The sequence below is a fragment of the Sorex araneus genome, chromosome 2 (genome assembly GCF_027595985.1).
Source record: "Sorex araneus isolate mSorAra2 chromosome 2, mSorAra2.pri, whole genome shotgun sequence".
In the NCBI taxonomy this organism is placed as follows: Eukaryota; Metazoa; Chordata; class Mammalia; order Eulipotyphla; family Soricidae; genus Sorex; species Sorex araneus.
In genome coordinates, this window is record NC_073303.1 from 219427607 (window position 1) to 219446081 (window position 18475).

The 18475-nt window shown below is 57.0% G+C and overlaps 2 protein-coding genes across 4 annotated transcripts; both read right to left on the reverse strand.

Annotated features, from left to right (window-relative positions):
* Window positions 1-362: 362 nt before the first annotated feature.
* On the reverse strand, window positions 363-3149 carry MYL6 (myosin light chain 6). Of its 2 annotated transcripts, XM_055125005.1 has the most exons (7): window positions 3039-3149; window positions 2845-2872; window positions 1886-2029; window positions 1550-1723; window positions 1383-1460; window positions 1094-1138; window positions 363-519 (listed from the first exon to the last, which is right to left on the reverse strand). In XM_055125005.1, the coding sequence occupies exons 1-6, from the start codon at window positions 3039-3041 to the stop codon at window positions 1110-1112; spliced, it is 456 nt and encodes a 151-aa protein (XP_054980980.1). In that variant the 5' UTR covers window positions 3042-3149; the 3' UTR covers window positions 363-519; window positions 1094-1109. The 2 variants fall into 2 exon arrangements, with proteins under 2 accessions (XP_054980980.1, XP_054980979.1); XM_055125004.1 differs by lacking the exon at window positions 1094-1138 and having other exon boundaries at window positions 3039-3148.
* A 163-nt stretch (window positions 3150-3312) lies between these two features.
* Window positions 3313-8030, reverse strand: MYL6B (myosin light chain 6B). 2 transcript variants are annotated; one of them, XM_055125003.1, is made up of 8 exons: window positions 7956-8030; window positions 7421-7443; window positions 6518-6728; window positions 5869-5896; window positions 5356-5499; window positions 4531-4704; window positions 3696-3773; window positions 3313-3571 (listed from the first exon to the last, which is right to left on the reverse strand). In XM_055125003.1, exons 3-8 carry the CDS (start codon window positions 6683-6685, stop codon window positions 3543-3545), a joined length of 621 nt encoding a protein of 206 aa, XP_054980978.1. In that variant the 5' UTR covers window positions 6686-6728; window positions 7421-7443; window positions 7956-8030; the 3' UTR covers window positions 3313-3542. The 2 variants fall into 2 exon arrangements, with proteins under 2 accessions (XP_054980978.1, XP_004601660.1); XM_004601603.2 differs by lacking the exons at window positions 7421-7443; window positions 7956-8030 and adding an exon at window positions 7253-7270.
* Window positions 8031-18475: the final 10445 nt, after the last annotated feature.

Consider the following 18475-nt stretch of genomic DNA (forward strand, 5'->3'; position numbering starts at 1 on the left):
CCTTGTGGATGCTTCTGTGTTCTCTTCACCCGTGGCTGCCAGGCAGGGGGCTGGGGGCAGTTCCCGGGTCCCTCAAGGAGCCTTGCCTGGGCCGAGGGACAGCACAGCTGGGCGTGGCCCCTGGGCCCCCAGCAGGCCGCCCTCCCCACCTGGGGGTTCCGCTTCCGCCCTCCCAAGGCGAGCTTGGCCAGTTCACCTGGTCAGGGGCCACTCCCGGGGCTTCCCCCACAGGAGAGGGGGTGCCACAGGGATGCCTCTCACTCGAGACGATGACCCCCACCCCAGGGCCCCCAGCCTTCTCCAAGCCCTTGACACTGAACCCTAACTCTCGCCTTACTCCCCTTCACCAGGACACAGGCAAATTCAGGGCATAGGAAGCAAGTTTATTGTGAGTGCTGACGGCCACACCGCCCGGGCGGGCAGAGCGGGGAGCTGCTGTGAAGAGACCCGAGGCGGCCTCGGGAAGCCTGGGAGGGGTTGCGGGCCCGTCTCAGCCGTTCAGCACCATGCGGACGAGCTCTGCGGGAGGAGAGGGGCTGAGGCCGGCGGTGGGGCGGCGGGGAGCGGGCAGCCAGGGGCCCAGGCGACCGCGAAGGTGGCCTGAGGAAGGAGCCCCAGAAGCCCACCTGGCGGGGGTCTGACCGGTCCTGGCCCCCAGCCCCCCTCCCCCGGCTGTTAGTGTCCCCCGCGCCACCCCAGCAGCAGGGACACGGCAGAGGCAAGAGTCTCAACTACGCCTACAGCTACTGTCAGCCACTGCAGAGGACAGAGCTGGGGTTAGGTACCTCCAGGCCGCCCAGCGGGAGGCGGGGGCAGCAGCCCACCCCCCTGCCGGCCGGGCTCGGGGCACCGACCTCACTGGGCCAGTTAACCGGGCCCTAAAAGCCAGCCCCGCGCCCGGTGGAGGAGAGGAGGTACCGTCCCCCCAGGCTGTCTCGTCTCGAGCCCTCCTCTCCCCTCCGCTCCCGCCCAGCTCCATGCAGAAACATGCCGGGAGGGGCAGATGGTAGTAGGGGCGGGCAGGCGCTACAGAGCAAAGGCCCGAGGAAACACTGGGAGCGACTAGAGAAGGGGAGGCTGGGAGGAGCCGTACCCGCCCCATGGGCCCGTCACCCCGACAGGATATGCCTCACAAACGCTGCGGGAAGGAAGAGACATTCATGGTGAAGACACGACACAGACATGGGGGGCAGGGGGCGGGGGCAGGACAGACATCATGGACGCCCCTTCCCACGGACCCCTTTCCCTGGACCCCGCCCCATACCCCTGGGCTGGGCTGGGCTCTGCCCCCCTCTTGCCTCTGGCACTTCTTTAGTCCCGGGCAGAGCCCCAGAGGCTGCCCCCAACCCCCCTTCTCTCCCGAGGGGCCAGTTCATCCTCACCTTCGTAGTTGATGCAGCCATTGCTGTCCTCGTGCCCGGCCACCAGCATCTCCACCTCCTCCTCCGTCATCTTCTCGCCTGAGGGGAGAGTGCACCAGGGTGTCTCGAGTGCTGCGAGGACCCCCAAGACCGAGGAAGGTGGGCGCAGGGGCGGGGCCCCGCCTCACCCAGCGTGACGAGAACATGCCGGATCTCAGCACCCATCACGGTTCCGTTGCCCTCCTTGTCGAACACGCGGAGGCCTTCCACATAGTCCTCGTAGGTCCCCTGGTCCTTGTTCTTGGCCACCGTCTGCAGCATTGGCAGGAAGTGCTCAAAGTCCAGCACCTTCACGTTCATCTCTGCGGGCGGGAGGCGGGGGCTCAGTCACCCTCCCGGGAAGGGGACCACATCCCCAGGCGGGGGCTCCCATCCCACCCCCCGGCCATCCCCGGGCCTGGCTGAGGGGTGACTGCAATCAGGCGGGCCCACCGCTGTCCCCAGGGGCTCTGGGGGACCCTCACCGTCACTCTTGGGGTTCCCCAGGACCTTGAGCACCTCGGCGTTGGTGGGGTTCTGGCCCAGTGCCCGCATCACGTCCCCACACTGGCTGTACAGGATCTTGCCATCCCCGGTACGGTCAAACAGCTGGAAGGCCTCCTTGAACTCTGTGGAGGCAGACGAACCTCAGGGCCCGAACCTCAGGGCCCAAGCCCAGGGCCCGCACCCGGGGCAGCGGGCAGATAAAGGGCCCCGGCCTGTGATCCACCTGGGCGCCCTGCGCGGAGGAAACCTGATATTTGCGCCCCTGGCCGCCCTGAAGTCTCCGAGGAGGATCCTGTGTCCCCTCCCTACTCAGGTGTCCCAGAGGCCCGGGGCGCCCTCCCCCCGCTCGCACACCCCTACAGCGGGCCTCGGCGGGCCTCCCCCTTTCTCTACCAGCGGGGCAGGAATCTGCCGCCGCCCCGCGGGATCCTGCCCTTATAAGGAAGCGCGAGCCGCAGTCTGGGCCGGGGTCATCCCAGCTGCCATTCCACACCCCTTCCCGTGCCGAGAATCCTCGAGGGGGGGCGTGGGGGGGTGGTCAGGGCAACAGGACCCCCGTCCCCACTGCCACAAACTAGCAGGTCACCGCTCTTCACAAGGCTCAATTCCAAGCTGGGGGCGGCCACAGTGGGAGAGGAGGGACAGAGGTCGCCGGTTAAAGGACAGAGGGGTGCAGGCAGCTTAGTGGACCCTCCCCAGGCACACAGAGCAGGCAGGGGGGGACTCCGCTGGCCCCCACACACACCACCCGAGACTCACCCAGTGCGTGGGGCTCAGATCTGGAGGGGGGAGGGAGGAAGAGAGAGTGAGAAAGGCAGAGATGGAAAGATCCAGGAAGTGCTCCCCGGAAGCGGTGACAGGTCAGGGTGCGGCCGCGGGGCCGCAGGGGCCCCTCTCCCGCAGCAAGCCCCTCCGGCGCGGGCCGGGGACCACCCACCTGCGGTCTGGTCCTCGGTGAAGTCACACTGCTCGGAGAAGAGGGGGGCGGTCAGCGGCGGGGCGGCAGCCTCCGCGGCCCCCGCCCCCGCCCCCGCGGCGGCCGGTCCCGCGCCGCGGCCTCGCGCCCCGCGCCCCGCCGCCCCGACCCCCACCCCCGGGCCCCCCGCGCAGCCCGCGCGCCCCGGCCCGCACCATCCTGCCGGCGTCCCCTGCAGTAATGGCTCCGGGTCCCGGCCCGGCCCCGGGCGGCGGCCGCCCGTGACGTCACCGGCCGGCCGGCCAATCGCGCGCCGAGAGCTCGCCCGGGGGGCGGGGCGCCGCCGCGGAGCCCGGGCACTGCCGCACCCAGCGCCCGGGAGGGGCGCGGCGCGGGGAGCCGGGGCGCCGGGGCGCCGACCCCGACCTGCGGCCAGCACCCTCCCCGGCCACCACCAGCGCCAAAGAAAGCAACAGTCGGAGACCCGGGGAAGAACCGGCTCTTTATTTTGAAACGATGGGGCGGCCTCCTAGCGGCAGGCACGCGCTTCCGCCGGCGGGGGGAAGTGGGGAGGGGGCCGGGTGTCCTGCCCGCCACCCCACCCCCTCCCCGCCCCCTCGCAGGGGTGGACAAAGAGGAACGTTGCCAAGCCCCGCAGCCGGGCACGCAGATGCACTTCCCCCTGCTTTTCTGCCCAGCGGAGAGGGGCGCTGCGACGCTCAGACGCTCAGGATGTGCTTCAGGAAAGCTGCGGAGAGGAGGCAGGGCGGGGGCTTGGGAGCAGGTCCCTGACCGCGCCCATCCGGGCCGCGGCCTGCCCCCTAGCCCCCTGCTCCCCGCCTCCCCGCCTCCCCGCCTCCCCGCGCCTTCACCTTCATAGTTGATGCAGCCGTTGCTGTCCTCGTGTCCCGCCAGAACAGTCTCCACCTCCTCCTCGGTCATCTTCTCTCCTGCGCACCCCGCCCCGCGCAGTGTTAGCCCCTGCCTGCTGGGCGTCTCCAACCCAGGCCAAGCTCCTTTGGGTGTCACCTCCTCTCCCACCCGGGAGACTCCCCGAAGCAACTCTTCCTCCGGTACTCCTGTCCTTACAACAGGGATGCTGAGGGGTCTCCCTCCGGGAGAGATGCCTGAGCTCAGAGCCAGGAGGAAGCCCTGAGCCCTGCACACTGTCTCCTACCGCCCCCCCCCCCCCACAACCCCCTCCCGGGAAAGAAAAAAACAAAAACAGGGAATGTCTTGGATGTGTTTCTCCATCTTGCTTTTCATTTCACCGGTATTAGCTAACGCCTGGCAAAACGTCTCTGAGAAAACCATTCTGGAGGAGCCGGAGTGATAGCACAGTGGGTAGGGCGTTTGCCTTGCACGCGGCCGACTCAGGTTCGATCCCCGGCATCCCATATGGTCCCCCAAGCACTGCCAGAGGTAATTCCTGAGTGCAAAGCCAGGAGTAACCCCTGAGCATTGCTGGGTGTGACCCAAAAAGAAAAAAAAAACATTCTGGAGGGTCAATGTACATCAGGTCACAGATCAGGGCGCAAGTCTTCCTCCACCTCATCTCCTTCCCTCTGCCCCGTGGGGAGCATCTCTGTGCCCCGCCTTAGGCTCAGACTCTGGGGCAGGGGTGGGGCTAGGGGGGCCGTGACTCCCTCCCTGACTTGGCCTGTCTCCCCTTCCTCCTGATGACCCCACAGGAGAGCCGGGCCTCACCCAGGGTGGTGAGGACGTGTCTGAGCTCTGCCCCCATGACTTTGCCGTTTCCTTCCTTGTCAAACACCCGGAGTCCCTCCAGGTAGTCCTCGTAGGTGCCTTGGTCCCGGTTCTTGGCCACTGTCTGGAGCATCGGCAGGAAAGTCTCGAAGTCCACGCGCCGGGACTTGAGCTCTGGAGGTCAGAGAGGAGAGGGAGTGGTCACTCGGGGTCACCGCACCCCGCTTCCCTTTCCTGCAGAACAACTTTGATCCATGCAACCTTCAGGATGTTTTCCCACTCGTGTTAGGCTGTTTTACAAGTCCTGAGACACCACACACACACACACACACACACACACACACACACAGGACCCCTCGTCATGTTGTTTCCCTGTTATGTTGTCTTTCAAGTCCTGCAACACTACACACACACACACATACACACACACACACACACACAGCACTCCTCGTCATGTTGGTCCCGTGTTATGTTGTCTTTCAAGTCCTGAGACACTCCACACATACATACATACATACATACACATACACACACACACACACACACACACACTCTCACAGCACCCCTTGTCATGTTGGTCCCGTGTTATGTTGTCTTTCAAGTCCTGAGACACTCCACATATACATACAGACACACACACTCACAGCACCCTTCGTCATGTTGGTCCCGTGTTATGTTATCTTTCAAGTCCTGCAACACTACACACACACACACACACACACACGCACACACACACACACACACACGGTACCCCTTGCCACATCAGTTCCACCCCTCAGTTCTACCCCAAGCTGAGGCCCCCCGTTGTTCCAGGGATCCTCTCACCGTCATTCTTGGGGTTCCCCAGGACCTTGTGCACCTCGGCGTTGGTGGGGTTCTGGCCCAGCGCCCGCATCACGTCCCCGCACTGGCCGTACAGGATCTTGCCATCCCCGACTCGGTCAAACAGCTCAAAAGCCTCCCTGAATTCTGAAATCAAAGTTGGGGTCAGTGTTGGCCAGGGGGTTCATTCCCATCCCCCCAGGACAGAGAGCAGCGTCAGAGACCACAGGTGAGCCGAGCGGAACCGGGGACCCAGGAAGAGCAGATGTGGATGCTTCCTGGGTCAGGACACAGCAAGGGAGCAGGACGAGGAGCTGGAGGGCAGGGCAACGGCACAGCCAGCAGGACACCGGCCTTGCACGCAGCCAACGTGGGTCTGATTCCCAGTGCCACTTATGGTGCACTGAGCCCCGCCAGTGGTGATCCCGACCACCTTCGGGGTGGCCCGGAAACCAACAGGAGAGGGTCTGACCCGGGTTCGGCGGATGGGGAATGCGGGAACCAGCTTCTCCTCACCCTCCAGCTGGTCCTTGTTAAACTCGATCTGCGGAAGAAGAGAGCAGGTGAGGAGGGGGACATGGTCCTCCATCCCCGCCTCCCTCACCGCCCCCCCCCCCCTGGGCCAGCTGGCAGCCACTGCCAGAAAGGAGCCCAAAGGGAGCAGGCCTGGAGAATCCCAAGAGGAGGAATTACGGGGCCGGCTTCCTGGGAACAGGGCTAATCCCGCGCCACCTGTTGCCCTCCCTGCCGCCCTGAGCCTGCATCCCTCACATAACTGGGGGCTGAACAAAGGCTAAATTTACCCCTGCCCCCAGCTGTGATTGTCTAACAAGGCTCCCCTTCAGCCTGCCCGGGGCTGCAGAGCTGAGCAGTTGGGGGGCACAGGCAGCTCCCCCCCCTTTTCACCGTGGAACTGCCTCGATGCCCAGAGGTTCCCCATCCCACAGGCCCTCTGGGGGACCAGGGAGTGTTGGGGTGGGGTGGGAAGCGGGGTATGGGGGTGGTCAGTGGGAGAAAAACACAGTAAATAGGAAGTGGTGACTTTCAACGGCAACGCGTCATATTCTTGCCCCTCTGACCCCCCCACTCCTGACCGTCTAAGCTGTATCCCCCACCTTGGGACGGAGCCCTCCAAATTCTGCCCTCACTTTCCGGGGAGACTCACCACCACTTTGGAGAGGTCGAGGGGGGGATCCTGGGCTTTGTCGGGGCCAGCGGCGCCCAGCTCAGCCTTGCTCTTGGCGGGAGAAGCCGCCGGTGCCGGCTTGGCAGCGGGCTTGGACAGGGTCAGGCCGGCGGGTTTCTTCACGGGAACATCTTTCTTGGGAGGCATGATGCACGGTGACCACGGGACAGTGCAGATGGGGCCACCATCTCTGTTTAAATAGCCGGGAGTCTGGGCTGTGAAGGGGCGGGGGCGGGGCGGGGAGCCAGCTGGCGCGGGGAGGGGGAGACAGAGGAGAGATACTGGACAGGGCAGCCCGCACTCCCCTGGCCTGGACGGCTCGGAGCTAAGGTCTCAAGGTCTTCTCTCGCTGACCAGAACAATGGCCCTTTGGGGAAGCCAGCCTTGGGGCAGGGAGTTAACCTGGGTGGGACGAGTGGGGGAAGCTGGCCGGAACCAGGCAACCAGGGGGCAGATTCTGGAGCACTAGGTCCTCAAGCTCCTTTGGGTTTTTTTTTTTGCTATTTTTTTGGGTAACACCTGGCAGTGCACAGGGGTTACTCCTGCTCGCACTCAGGGGGACCCTATGGGATGCTGGGATTCGAACCCAGGGCGGCCGCGTGCAAGGCAAACGCCCTACCCGCTGTGCTATCGCTCCAGCCCCTCAAGCTCCTTTTTTTTTTTTTTTTTTTTTTTAACAGCAGCTTCGGGCTCCTGCAGGCTGAGGGGGCTTACGGGTGGGAGCGGGCGGCTTGTGTGGTGAGATGTTGGAAGCAGGGTCTGGAAGTCATGAGAGGTCAAATGAATAAACAGCAGCCCCTGAACTGTCCGATGACCATGGGGGAAGAATAGGGAGCACTGACCCCCTCCCCCGACAGCCTAAATAAACCCTTAATACTCACAGTCCCTGTCCCCCTCAACTGGAACTGTGCACCAAAAAAAGAGAAAGAACAGTTCAGTTAAACGGAGCGCGATCCTCATCACCATTGCTCCTCTGCCAGGAAAGAAGGGTCCTAGACCCCCACCCACGCTGCCAAGGGGGAAAGGCCCCTCCACAAGCCAGTGGCCATTCAAGCAGACAAAGGAAATGACCTCCGGGTGGCTCCTGGGAAGGGCCCCCCAGACAGGCCCAGGTCCCAAATTGTAAAGGCTCTAAGCCAAAGGATGCTATGTGGCTCCTCTAAGCTGCAGGACTATTCACACCCCCACGCCCCCAACCGGACGATCGGAAAAAAAAAAAAAACCCGACTCAGAAAGTTGGTCCTGGGTCTCCCCCACACACAAAAAGCATCTGAATCGCATAATAAACTGCCCCTTCTTAGGAAAATCAGACAGACACACGGACCTCCTAGCTCTTAAATAAAAGGATCCACACACATGCACGCTCACACACGCCTTAAATACAAGAACCCTTCGCCCAGTCCCCCAAAATCCTCACCCTGCAGCATCCAGGTAAGAGGCGGAGGCGGGGCGCCCGGGAGCCGCAGGCCCCGAAGGGTTAAGTCCTGAGGGCCCCGGAGCATGCCGGGAGTTGTAGTCCCTCGGGCTCGCGGGAACCGTCGCGATAAGAGGACGCGGGTTCCGTGGTTTCCGGCCCCCAGAGGCTGGTGGTGACTCAGGCGCCTGTGGACACGGTCCTATTCCCGGAACTAAAGGCGACTTACGGTCCCCACCCCGGACCTTGGGGCCGCGCTCGGCCCCTCGGGGTATCCCTCGCCCCGCGCGGCCCGGGAGCCTTGATTGATCTAGGACAGCGGCCACGGAATTCTCGGCGACTCGGAACCGTAACCGCAGTTCCTTATTCTCTTGAGTGCAATCGACAGAGATACGGAGCTAAGGGGCCCTGAGTGCAGACCCAGAGACCATCCCCGGCACTGCGTGCGGGTGCCCCCCAAACAGGAATAACCCCAAAGCACAGAGCCAGGAGGAAGCCCTGAGCAACGGCCGGAGGTGCCCTCCCCAAATCACAAGCCTCGAGGGATGTGAAATGTAGGGGGTTAAAGGCGTTTGCCTTGCATGTCTCTATTCCCGTTCGGATCCGCAGCACCTCCAGGGGTGGCCCAGGAGCACCGCTGGGTATGGCCCAAGAAAGTGGGGAGGCCCTGGGTTGGGTCCCCAGCAAGGAGTTAGGACCAGTCAGCCCAAGTTGTACCTTCTCCATCCTGCTGCTCCCTGTGGGGTCCCTGGGGCGGAAGCTCTGTTCACCAGCCTGCACTCCTGACACCTACTGGAGAAACCCAGTGACCGCACAGGACGGCTCGGCGGGGAAGAATATTCCCCGAGGTCACTCTGCTAGACGGGGCTGTCGGCCCAGGCTGCCCTCGTTCGCACAGGCCACTCTGGAACTTCGTCAGTGCAAGGGACTTGGATCATCCAATTCCACTTGCACTTTATTTATTTATTTATTTATTTATTTATTTTGCTTTTTGGGTCACACCCAGCGATGCTCAGGGGTTACTCCTGGCTTTGCACTCAGGAATTACTCCTGGCGGTGCTTGGGGACCATATGGGATGCCGGGGATCGAACCCGGGTTGGCCGCGTGCAAGGCAAACGCCCTACCCGCTGTGCTATCGCTCCTGATCCTGTTTGTTTGTTTGCTTTTTGGGTCACACCCAGCGATGCACAGGGGTTACTCCTGGCTCTGCACTCAGGAATCACTCCTGGCGGTGCTCAGGGGACCATATGGGATGCTGGGAATCGAACCAGGTTGGCTGCGTGGAAGGCAAACGCCCTCGCTGTGCTATCACTCCAGCCCCCTGTACTTTATTTTTTAAAGTTTTTGGAGCCACACCTGCAGTGCTCACTCTCCCTGGCTCCGTGCTCAAGGATCACTCCTGGTAGGGCTCAGGGGACCATTTGCAGTGCCGCAGATCAAAACGGGTGACTGCATGCAAGACAAGTGTCCTTCCTGCTGTACTCTCGCTCTGCTTCTCTCCACGCTCCTCCTGTTAGGATGGAACTGACTTGACACATGCAAGGCAAACACCTATTCCTTTTTTGGCGGCGGGGAGAGATTGGGTGGGGGGAGTTGTTTTTGGAACAGTCAGCGGTACTCAGGGTTTACTACCTGGCTTTATACTCAGATATCACTCCTGGTGGAACCCAGGGGTATATGGTGCTGGGGATCAAACCTGAGTGAACCACGTTTCCAGGCAAGAGCCCTGCCCACTGGACTATCTCCCTGGTCCCACAGTTCCTTTTCCTTACTCGAGTCCTGGGGCCACAGGGATAGTACAGTGGTTAACCATGCAGCCTGCCAGCTCACACCGACATCCCCAGCATTGCACACAGTCCCCCCGAGGACGGCCAAGGATCACACCTGAGCACAGAGCCAGGAGTGGTTCCTGAGGACTGCCAGGTGTGGCCGCACAACCAAAAATAACAACAAATCATAACTGTGTTCCCCTTTGTTGTTGCAGTGACTGGGAGTCATACTGCAGGTTGTGGCAGTGTCCCCTCCCATGGTGCTTGTGTTCAGGGGCTGCTCCCAGTATGCTGCTCGAGAGTCACTCCCAGCCGTGCTCAGGGTACATGGGTATATGCAGTACTGAGGGCTCCTGCACGGGAAGCTTCCACTGCGGCCTTGGCGCCCTCTCCCCAGCTCCAGGACTACCTTGTATGTTTGTGGTGATCTTTGTCCTACCTGCGTGTTCTCCTAAGAAAGTTGGGAGACAGCGCCACAGAAACCAATCTCGGAATGCAGCGGCTGCTGGCAGAAATACCTCTGGACTTAATACCAGAATTCCAAAACTGGGTGGCCGCTTTCGAGACCGTGCAACATCATATGCTCTTTGTTACCAACAATAGAAAACATACAATCTAACGATGCCACTCCAACAGGTCTGACTGTTGGAGGAAAAACTCCAAATAATGATAGTGAGTTTTCTGTCGAAAATTGAATGCAATCAAAGTAAGGAAAGAGTAAAGTGAAAATCATCTGCCACACAGGCAGAGGGGGAGTGGGGGGGGGATATGCTGGGGTTATTGGTGGTGGAACATGTGCACTGGTGAAGGGATGGGTGTTTGAGCATAGTATGACTGAGACTTGATCCTAAAAGCCCTGTGACTGTTCTCACGGTGACTCAATTAAAAAATAAATTAATAAGTAAAAAATTAAAGAAAAAAGAAAGTTGGGAGAATAACCAACCCTATTACGGATGCCTTTCTGTCTTAAATCATTTCCACAGAAGTTGATCTGGAGGATGTGCTTTACCTCAGTTTCCCTCTTCTTTCCTTTCCAGAACCCTCATTGAGCATTTTGCCCAGTAAAGGTGGTTACAGCATCAGCTAACTTCCTGGCATTTGTGTCTGCTTGTGTGTTTCGTTTGGGGGCCACACTGGGCGATGCCCAGGGATTACTCTGGCACTGCACTTAGGAACTGCTTCTGGTGGTGCTCAGAGGAATCATAATCACACGAGGTGCTAGGGATCGAACCCAGGTCAGCACGGGCAAGGCAAAGGCCCTACCTGCTGTACTATTGCTTTGGCCCCTGTGTTTGCTTTATAGAGAAGTAACACAAGGAGAAAAAATATAGACCCGTGGGCAAAGATGGGTTGGAGAAGCTGCCAGGCCAAGGACCACGCCTGGCAATATTCAGCCGGTGGTGCCAGGCGACTGTTAGTCATGCAGGCCTGTGAGATGGGCCGAGTGGTGTTGGGCCAGCAGTGCTCAGGGGTCCGTGCAGCGCTAGTGACTGAGCCCAAGGCATTGTGCTTGCAAATTGCATGTGCCCACCCTCTTTGTCCCCCCTTTTTTTTTTTTTTTTGCTTTTTGGGTCACACCCGGTGATGCACAGGGGTTGCTCCTGGCTCTGCACTCAGGAATTACCCCTGGCGGTGCTCAGGGGACCATATGGGATGCTGGGAATCGAACCCGGGTCGGCCGCGTGCAAGGCAAACGCCCTCCCTGCTGTGCTATTGCTCCAGCCCCTGTCCCCCCTTCTTAATTGAGTCACCATGAGATACACAGTAACAAGGTTGTGTAACATTATCTTTTGTCTTTGGATCACACAGCAGTCCTAGAGGCGAGACTCCTGGCTCAGTGCTCAGGGATCCCTCCCAGAAGAGCTCAAGGGTTATACTGGGGGTCCAGCCCATGGACCCCACGTGTTCCACCACTTTGAGCCCCCTCCCTGGCCACTTTCCCTGCATTTGATCCCCAGGAACACAGACTGAACGATGACTTAGCCAACATGAATGTGGATTTCTGAGGTAACAGCCTTTTGCCTTCCATACTTGGCATGTGACTTAGCTCTTCGGGATTGCATATTTATTTAATACTTCAACATCAAATGATTAACAAGTGTACAACTTCTTGTGTTTGGTTTTGGTTCTTGGGCCACACCCAGCAGTGCTCAGAGTCTTACTCCTGACTCTGTGCCTAGAATCACTCCTAATGGTGCTTGCAGGGGGCTGTATGGGGTGCTCGGGTCGAGCCTAGGTCAGCCATGTGCAAGGCGAGCACCTCACCCCCTGTACTATTGCTCTGGTCCCCATAACATTTTTGTTTTTGTATTAAACCACATTGGTGGGGCTGGAGCGATAGCACAGCGGGTAGGGCGTTTGCCTCACACACGGCTGACCCAGGTTCAATTCCCAGCATCCCATATGGTCCCCCGAGCACCGCCAGGGGTAATTCCTGAATGCAGAGCCAGGAGTGACCCCTGTGCATCTCAGGGTGTGACCCAAAAAGCAAAAGAAAAAACAAAAACAAAAAACCACATTGGTGGTGATCAGGAGCTACTCTTGACTCTACTCAGGAAGTCTCCTGAGTAGAAGGTTTCAGACCATTCTAGCCACCTCCTGTGTAAGACAACTACCTTAGTCACTATATTGTCTCTCCAGCCAGACATGTCTTTAAAAGAAAATCACTGTATCACTGTATCATTGTCTTCCTGTTCATTGATTTGTTTGAGCAGGCACCAGTAACGTCTCCATTGTGAGACTTGTTACTGTTTTTGGCATATTGAATATGCCACAAGGAGCTTGCCAGGCTCTGCTGTGCAGATAGGAGACTCTGGGTAGCTTGCTGGGCTCTCCGAGAGGGACAGAGGAATCAAACCCTGATCTGCTGCGCACAAGGCAACACTCAACCGGGTTTCGATTCCTCCCACTCGGAGGAATTGTAACAATAAGTCGTTACATTGTAACACGAAGTCTAACAATGGCGATGTTACTGGTGCCTGTTGGAGCAAATTGATGAACTGGGAGGACAGTGCTACAGTGTTACCACAGGTGTGGTACAACAGCAACAACAAAAGAAACTCAGAATAAAAGAAAGTATATATATATTAAAACCAAATAGTGGGGCTGGAACCATAGTGCAGTGGGGAGAGCACTGACCTTGCATAAGGGTGGCCCAGGTTCAATCCCTGGCATCCCATAAGTTCTCCTGAGCACTGCCAGGTTGGCTACAGGCAAAGCAAGTGCCCTACCTGCTGTCTGATTTTTCTGGCTCTAACTCTAGTTAATATTTAAAGGGCCATTTTAGGATTACAGACATAACACAGTGGGGAAGGCACTTGCCTCACACGTGGCCAACCTGGGTTTGATCCCCTAGGCATTCCGTATGGTCCCCTGAGCCTCGCCACTCGTGATACCTGAGCACAGAGCTGTAAGCCTTGAGCACCTCCGGGTCTGGACCCAAAACAGATGAAATAATAAAATAGAGAGCTATTTTAGGTCTGGAGATAGTACAGTGGGGAAAGCTCTTGGCCTTGCATGTGGCAAACCAGGAGTAAACCCTGTGCGCAGCTGGGTGTGATCCAGAAAATCAACATTTTATTTTTGTTTTTTGTTTTTGGGTCACACCTGGCGGTGCTCAGGGATTACTCCTGGCTCTACACTCAGGAATGACTCCTGGCCATGCTCAGGGAACCATATGGGATGCTGGGAATCGAACTTGGGTCGGCCGTGTGCAAGGCAAACGCCCTACCCGCTGTGCTATCACTCCAGCCCAAGAAAGTAAACATTTTAAAGATATATTAGCTACTGTGTTAACACGGCTAATATTATAGATAGGGAGAATACAAATTCCTAAATAAACAAGAAGGAATTTATGTCTTAGTCCTCTGACTTCTTTTTTTAGTATTTTTTTTTTTTGAGTCACAACTGGAGATGCTCAGGGGTTACTCCTGGCTCTGCACTCAGGAATGACTCCTGGCAGTGCTCAGGGGACCATATGGGATGCTGGAGATTGAACGACCATGTGCAAGGCTAGTACTATCGCTCTGGCCCCCAAGCCCTCTGACTTTTTTTTTTTTTTTTTTTGCTTTTTTTGGGTCACACCTGGCGATGCGCAGAGGTTACTCCTGGCTTTGCACTCAGGAATTACTCCTGGCGGTGCTCAGGGGACCATATGGGATGCTGGGGATCGAACCTGGGTTGGCTGCATGCAAGGCAAACGCCCTACCTGCTGTGCTCTCGCTCCAGCCCCGCCCTCTGACTTCTTGACCAGAAAGTAGCACTGGGGTCCAAGTGATGGAACAGCAGGTAGGGCATTATTAGCCTTTCAGCTGACCTGGGTTCGATCCCCAGAACCTCATATGGTCCCCCAAAACTGTCAGGAGTGATCCCTGACTGCAGAGGCAGGAGTAAATCTTGAGCACTGCTGGGTGTGCCCAAACTGGTGGTATCCCATAATGGAAATAATCAAGAGAAAAGGTGGGCTGAAGGGGTCGCTGCAAAGAGCATTCAGCCGTGACTCAGACCCCAGCTCCACTTGGTCTCCTGAGCACTTTGAGGAGAGACCCCAAGCACCAAGCTAGGAGTAGCCCCTGAGAATTGCGAGGGGTGACTCAACAAAGACCAGAGAGATAATACAGGGATTAAGATGTTTGCACCCTGGTGTAACCTCACCGCATGAGTGCACCAGATTAACCTCACCGCATGAATGCATCTGGTCACTGCGTCCTGCCAGGAGTGATCCCAGCTCAGAGCCAGGAATAAGCCCTGTGCACAACTGGGTGTGGCTGCAAAATGCGCTCGCGTACACACACACACACACACACACACACACACACACACAAAGTTCTATTTTTATACACACGATGCAAGATATAAATAGAAAGAAAATATTTTCCAGCAACAGATCGATCTATCCCAAAGGAAACAAAGATTGGATGACACATTCTTTTGGGGGGGCCGTGGGGGCCACACAAGGCTGTGCAGAGGACTTACTCCAGCCTCCAGGCTGACGGGCACCTACATAACCTCAGGAGAATCTGCTCCTGTTACTGGCACAGGGACCTCGGCCCCTCCCATAATGCAAGGTGTCGAGCGTGTAGTTCGCTGAGTTAGTGTGTGGACACTCTTGGGCCCCCTGACTCCGGTCCAGTCCAACACTGGCTGCAGCAGGGGGTCTAGCTGGGTTCCTCACAGCCCGTGTGGCCGAGCCAGTGCTCCGAGGCCCCCTGTCTGGTAGCATCACTAACGATGGACTAAAAACCACACAATAAGCCAGGAGGGATTTTTTTTTTTTTATGGTAAGCAATGCTAGGATTATTTTTGTGCTCTAAAATGGGAGTTCTCAGTCTTAGCTATTCCCCAGAATCTCCTGGGAGTTTTGTAAGGACATGAATGCCCATATTTTGCCTCCAAAGATTCTAACTCCAAATTTGTGTTAAGGCTTAGGAATCTAATTGAAATGCTCTTAGCTTACTAAGAGCACAGAAAATAAACTGAAAAACAGGAGCACAGAAAATAAACTGAAAAAAAGTGCACCTTTTACAATATAAAATGAATATATATCTCAAGAATGTTCATTTTGATTATGCCGTCTTTTTAGTTAAAATTATTATTATTATTATTATTATTATTGGGCTGGACCAATATCACAGCAAATAGGGCGTTTGCCTTGCACGAGAACAACCTGGGTTCAATTCCTCCATCCCTCTTGGAAAGCCCGGCAAGCTACCAAGAGTATCCCGCCCGCATGACAGTGCCTGGCAAGCTCCCTGTGGCATATTCGATATGCCAGAAACAATAACAAAAAGTCTCACAATGGAGATGTTACTGGTGCCTGCTGGAGCAAATCGATAGGCAACAGGATGACAGTGATACAGTGATTATTATTATTATTATTTTGCTTTTTGGGTCACACCGGGTAATGCTCAGAGGGTACTCCTGGCTCTGCACTCAGGAATTATTCCTGGCGGCCTCAGTGGACCATATGGTATGCCGGGTGTTGAACCCTGTTGGCAACTTGCAAGGTAAACACCCTACCCGCTGTTCTACTGGCTCTTCTTTGGTTTTTAGGTCACATCCAGCTATGCTCAGAACTTACTCCTGGTTCAGGGATCATTCCTGGGGGTGTTCAGGAGACCATATGGGATGCCGGGGATCGAACCCTGGTTGGCTACATGCTGTCATTAGCTGCTGTAGTATTGATCCCTCTCTCTTCTAAGTATTTTGGCAAATACTAAATCCCCAGAGATAGCAAAAAGAGCTGAGCACATGTGTTACATGTAGAAGGCATAGGTTCAATTCCTGGCACCCCCTGAGTACCACCAGGAGTGACCCCTAAGCGTAGAACTGGGAGAGCATTACTAGGTATGGCTTAAAGACCATAAAGACAAACTAAGCGAAAGTAGACTATAGACCAAACGCTGATGGCCGCTTGATGCCTCTATTGCAAACCACAACACCCCAAAGGAGAGAAAGAACAAAAGGGAATGCCCTGCCACAGAAGCAGTGGGTGGGGTGGGGGGCTGGGGTGGGGGTGGTGGGAGGGATGCTGGGACCGTTGGTGGTGGAGAATGGGCACTGGTGGAGGGATGGGTACTTGATCCTTGTATGACTAAAACGCAAGGCCGAAATTTTTTTTTTGGGGGGTCACATCTGGCGATGCACAGGGATCACTCCTGGCTATGCACTCAGGTATTACCTACCCCTGGTGGTGCTCAGGGGACCATATGGGATGCTGGGAATCAAACCCAGGTCCGCCTCGTGCTATCGCTCCAGCCCCAAGCCCAAAATTTTTAAGTCTGTAACTATATCTCACGGTGATTCACTAGTAAAAAATTAAAAAAAAAATAAATAAAACCCACTAAACTGAGGTCAGAGAGATGGGAAAGGGGTTAGGACACCTCCCTAGCGCACAGCTGACCCTGGTTTAATCCTGGGCATAGAATATGGTCACCCCCAAGCACGGCCAGGTGCAGCCCCCAAACAGAAACAAACCTGCCCCCTCCTTGGGGGAGTGGTGCAGAGGAAATAGCTTAAAGGGCCAGACACACCTGCTACACAGGAGGCTAATATTGACACCCCCCTCGCCCCCGAATCACTCTCCAGGCCCGAGCACTGAACCCTCTGCGCAGGGAACGCACAGCTGGGGCCAAGTCCCATTGGCTGTGCCCCCGGCTCTCAGAACACTGCCAGGCAGCGCCACCGTCCCACAGGGACCAGCGTCAAGGGTCCCTGGCTTGAGACCTCACATAGGAAACATGGCCAGAAGGCCACAGTCTGGAAAAGGTTGAAAGAGGATGGCATGAAGTTGGGTTTCTTGTTTTTTCTTTTTTTTTCCGTTTGGGAGAGGTCCTATTTCGTGTGGGGGCCATACACAATAGTGCTCGGGGCCTCCTTTCGGGTCCGAACCCAGGGTCACTCCTGGTGCTCAAGGGACCATTTGGGGTGCCAGGAACCAAACCCAGGTTGGCCTTTGCAAGGTAAATACCTTCCCGTGGTCCTATCCCTCAGGCCCCAAGAAGGTGGGGGTCAAAAGAATTAAAAAAATAATAAAAAAATAGAAGGTGGGGGTCCTTTTGAGTCACACCTGGAGGTCCTCAGAGTTTATTCCTGAATCTGCGCCCGGGGAACCCTATGGGGTGATGGGATTCGGCTGGGTTGACCGTGTGCAGAGCAGATGCGTTATGCCCTGTACTTTCTCCAGCCCGTTTCCTTTCGCTTCTGAAGCCCTCCTGGGCTGTGCTCAGTCACTCTCCACTCCTTGGTGCTGGGCGTCACCCCAGGGTTCCTGCAGGCCAGGCATGTGCTCCGGGCCTTTGTGCCAGCGCCCAGACTCTTGGCATTTTGCCCATGAGATAGTTTTCACAATTCCTCATGGAGCTGAGGTTAACTCTTTCCCAACAGACAGATCCCCAGTTGATAGAGTTGGATGAGAAAGTTCTCCCGAGGCAAGTTATATGTCCCTATTTCCTCTGCCAGTGACACTGTTTCCAGTAATACATTCTTCCTACAGATCACCGCGCGGCCGCGCGAGCTGCACATCCTAAGACACTCCCTGCTCATTTTCCATAATTACCACACTGTATTTGATTGGAGGCAAGACGGCGCCGACGCCGCCCGAACCCCTCGCGCTCTCCCGAACCCGGCTCACCGTCTCGTCTTAGACAACGCGCAGCTCAGCACGCCAGGCATGGAACTCTATGTGTGATCCTTGCTGGAACTCTACGCGTGGTTCCTGATGGACATCACCGGCTGTTTTGCAAGATTCGGACAGCATGGTGTCAGCTGGGCACGGAGAAATCACGGTGGTAGCTGCAGTGTCACCGCCTGCCCGTCGGGCCAAGTCGCAGCGCTGTGGGACATAGAGCCCTGGCGGCAGTGCGCACAGTGACTCATCCACTCTGGGGTGCTGTCAGCCTAACCACCAGGTGACCTGGGACTTGGCGCAGCTGTTCAACCCGGCACAGACCCTCCACGATAGGGTCCTGCTCTGCCGGCTGCTCAACAACCTCCGGGCGCACTCCATCAACCTCAAGGAGATCAACCTGAGGCTGCAGATGTCCCAGGTGCTGCCCAGAGACTCAGACTGTTGCAACATGCCAGTCGACCGAAAGCTTACATTCAGTAGACTGGGAACACCTGTAAAGGCGATTAGAGGCCGCCCCAAAAGCCTCCATCCCTCTCAGAGAGCCCAGCAAGCTACCGAGAGTATTGTGCCCGCACAGCAGAGCCTGGCAAACTACCGTGGCGTACTCGATATACCAAAAACAGTA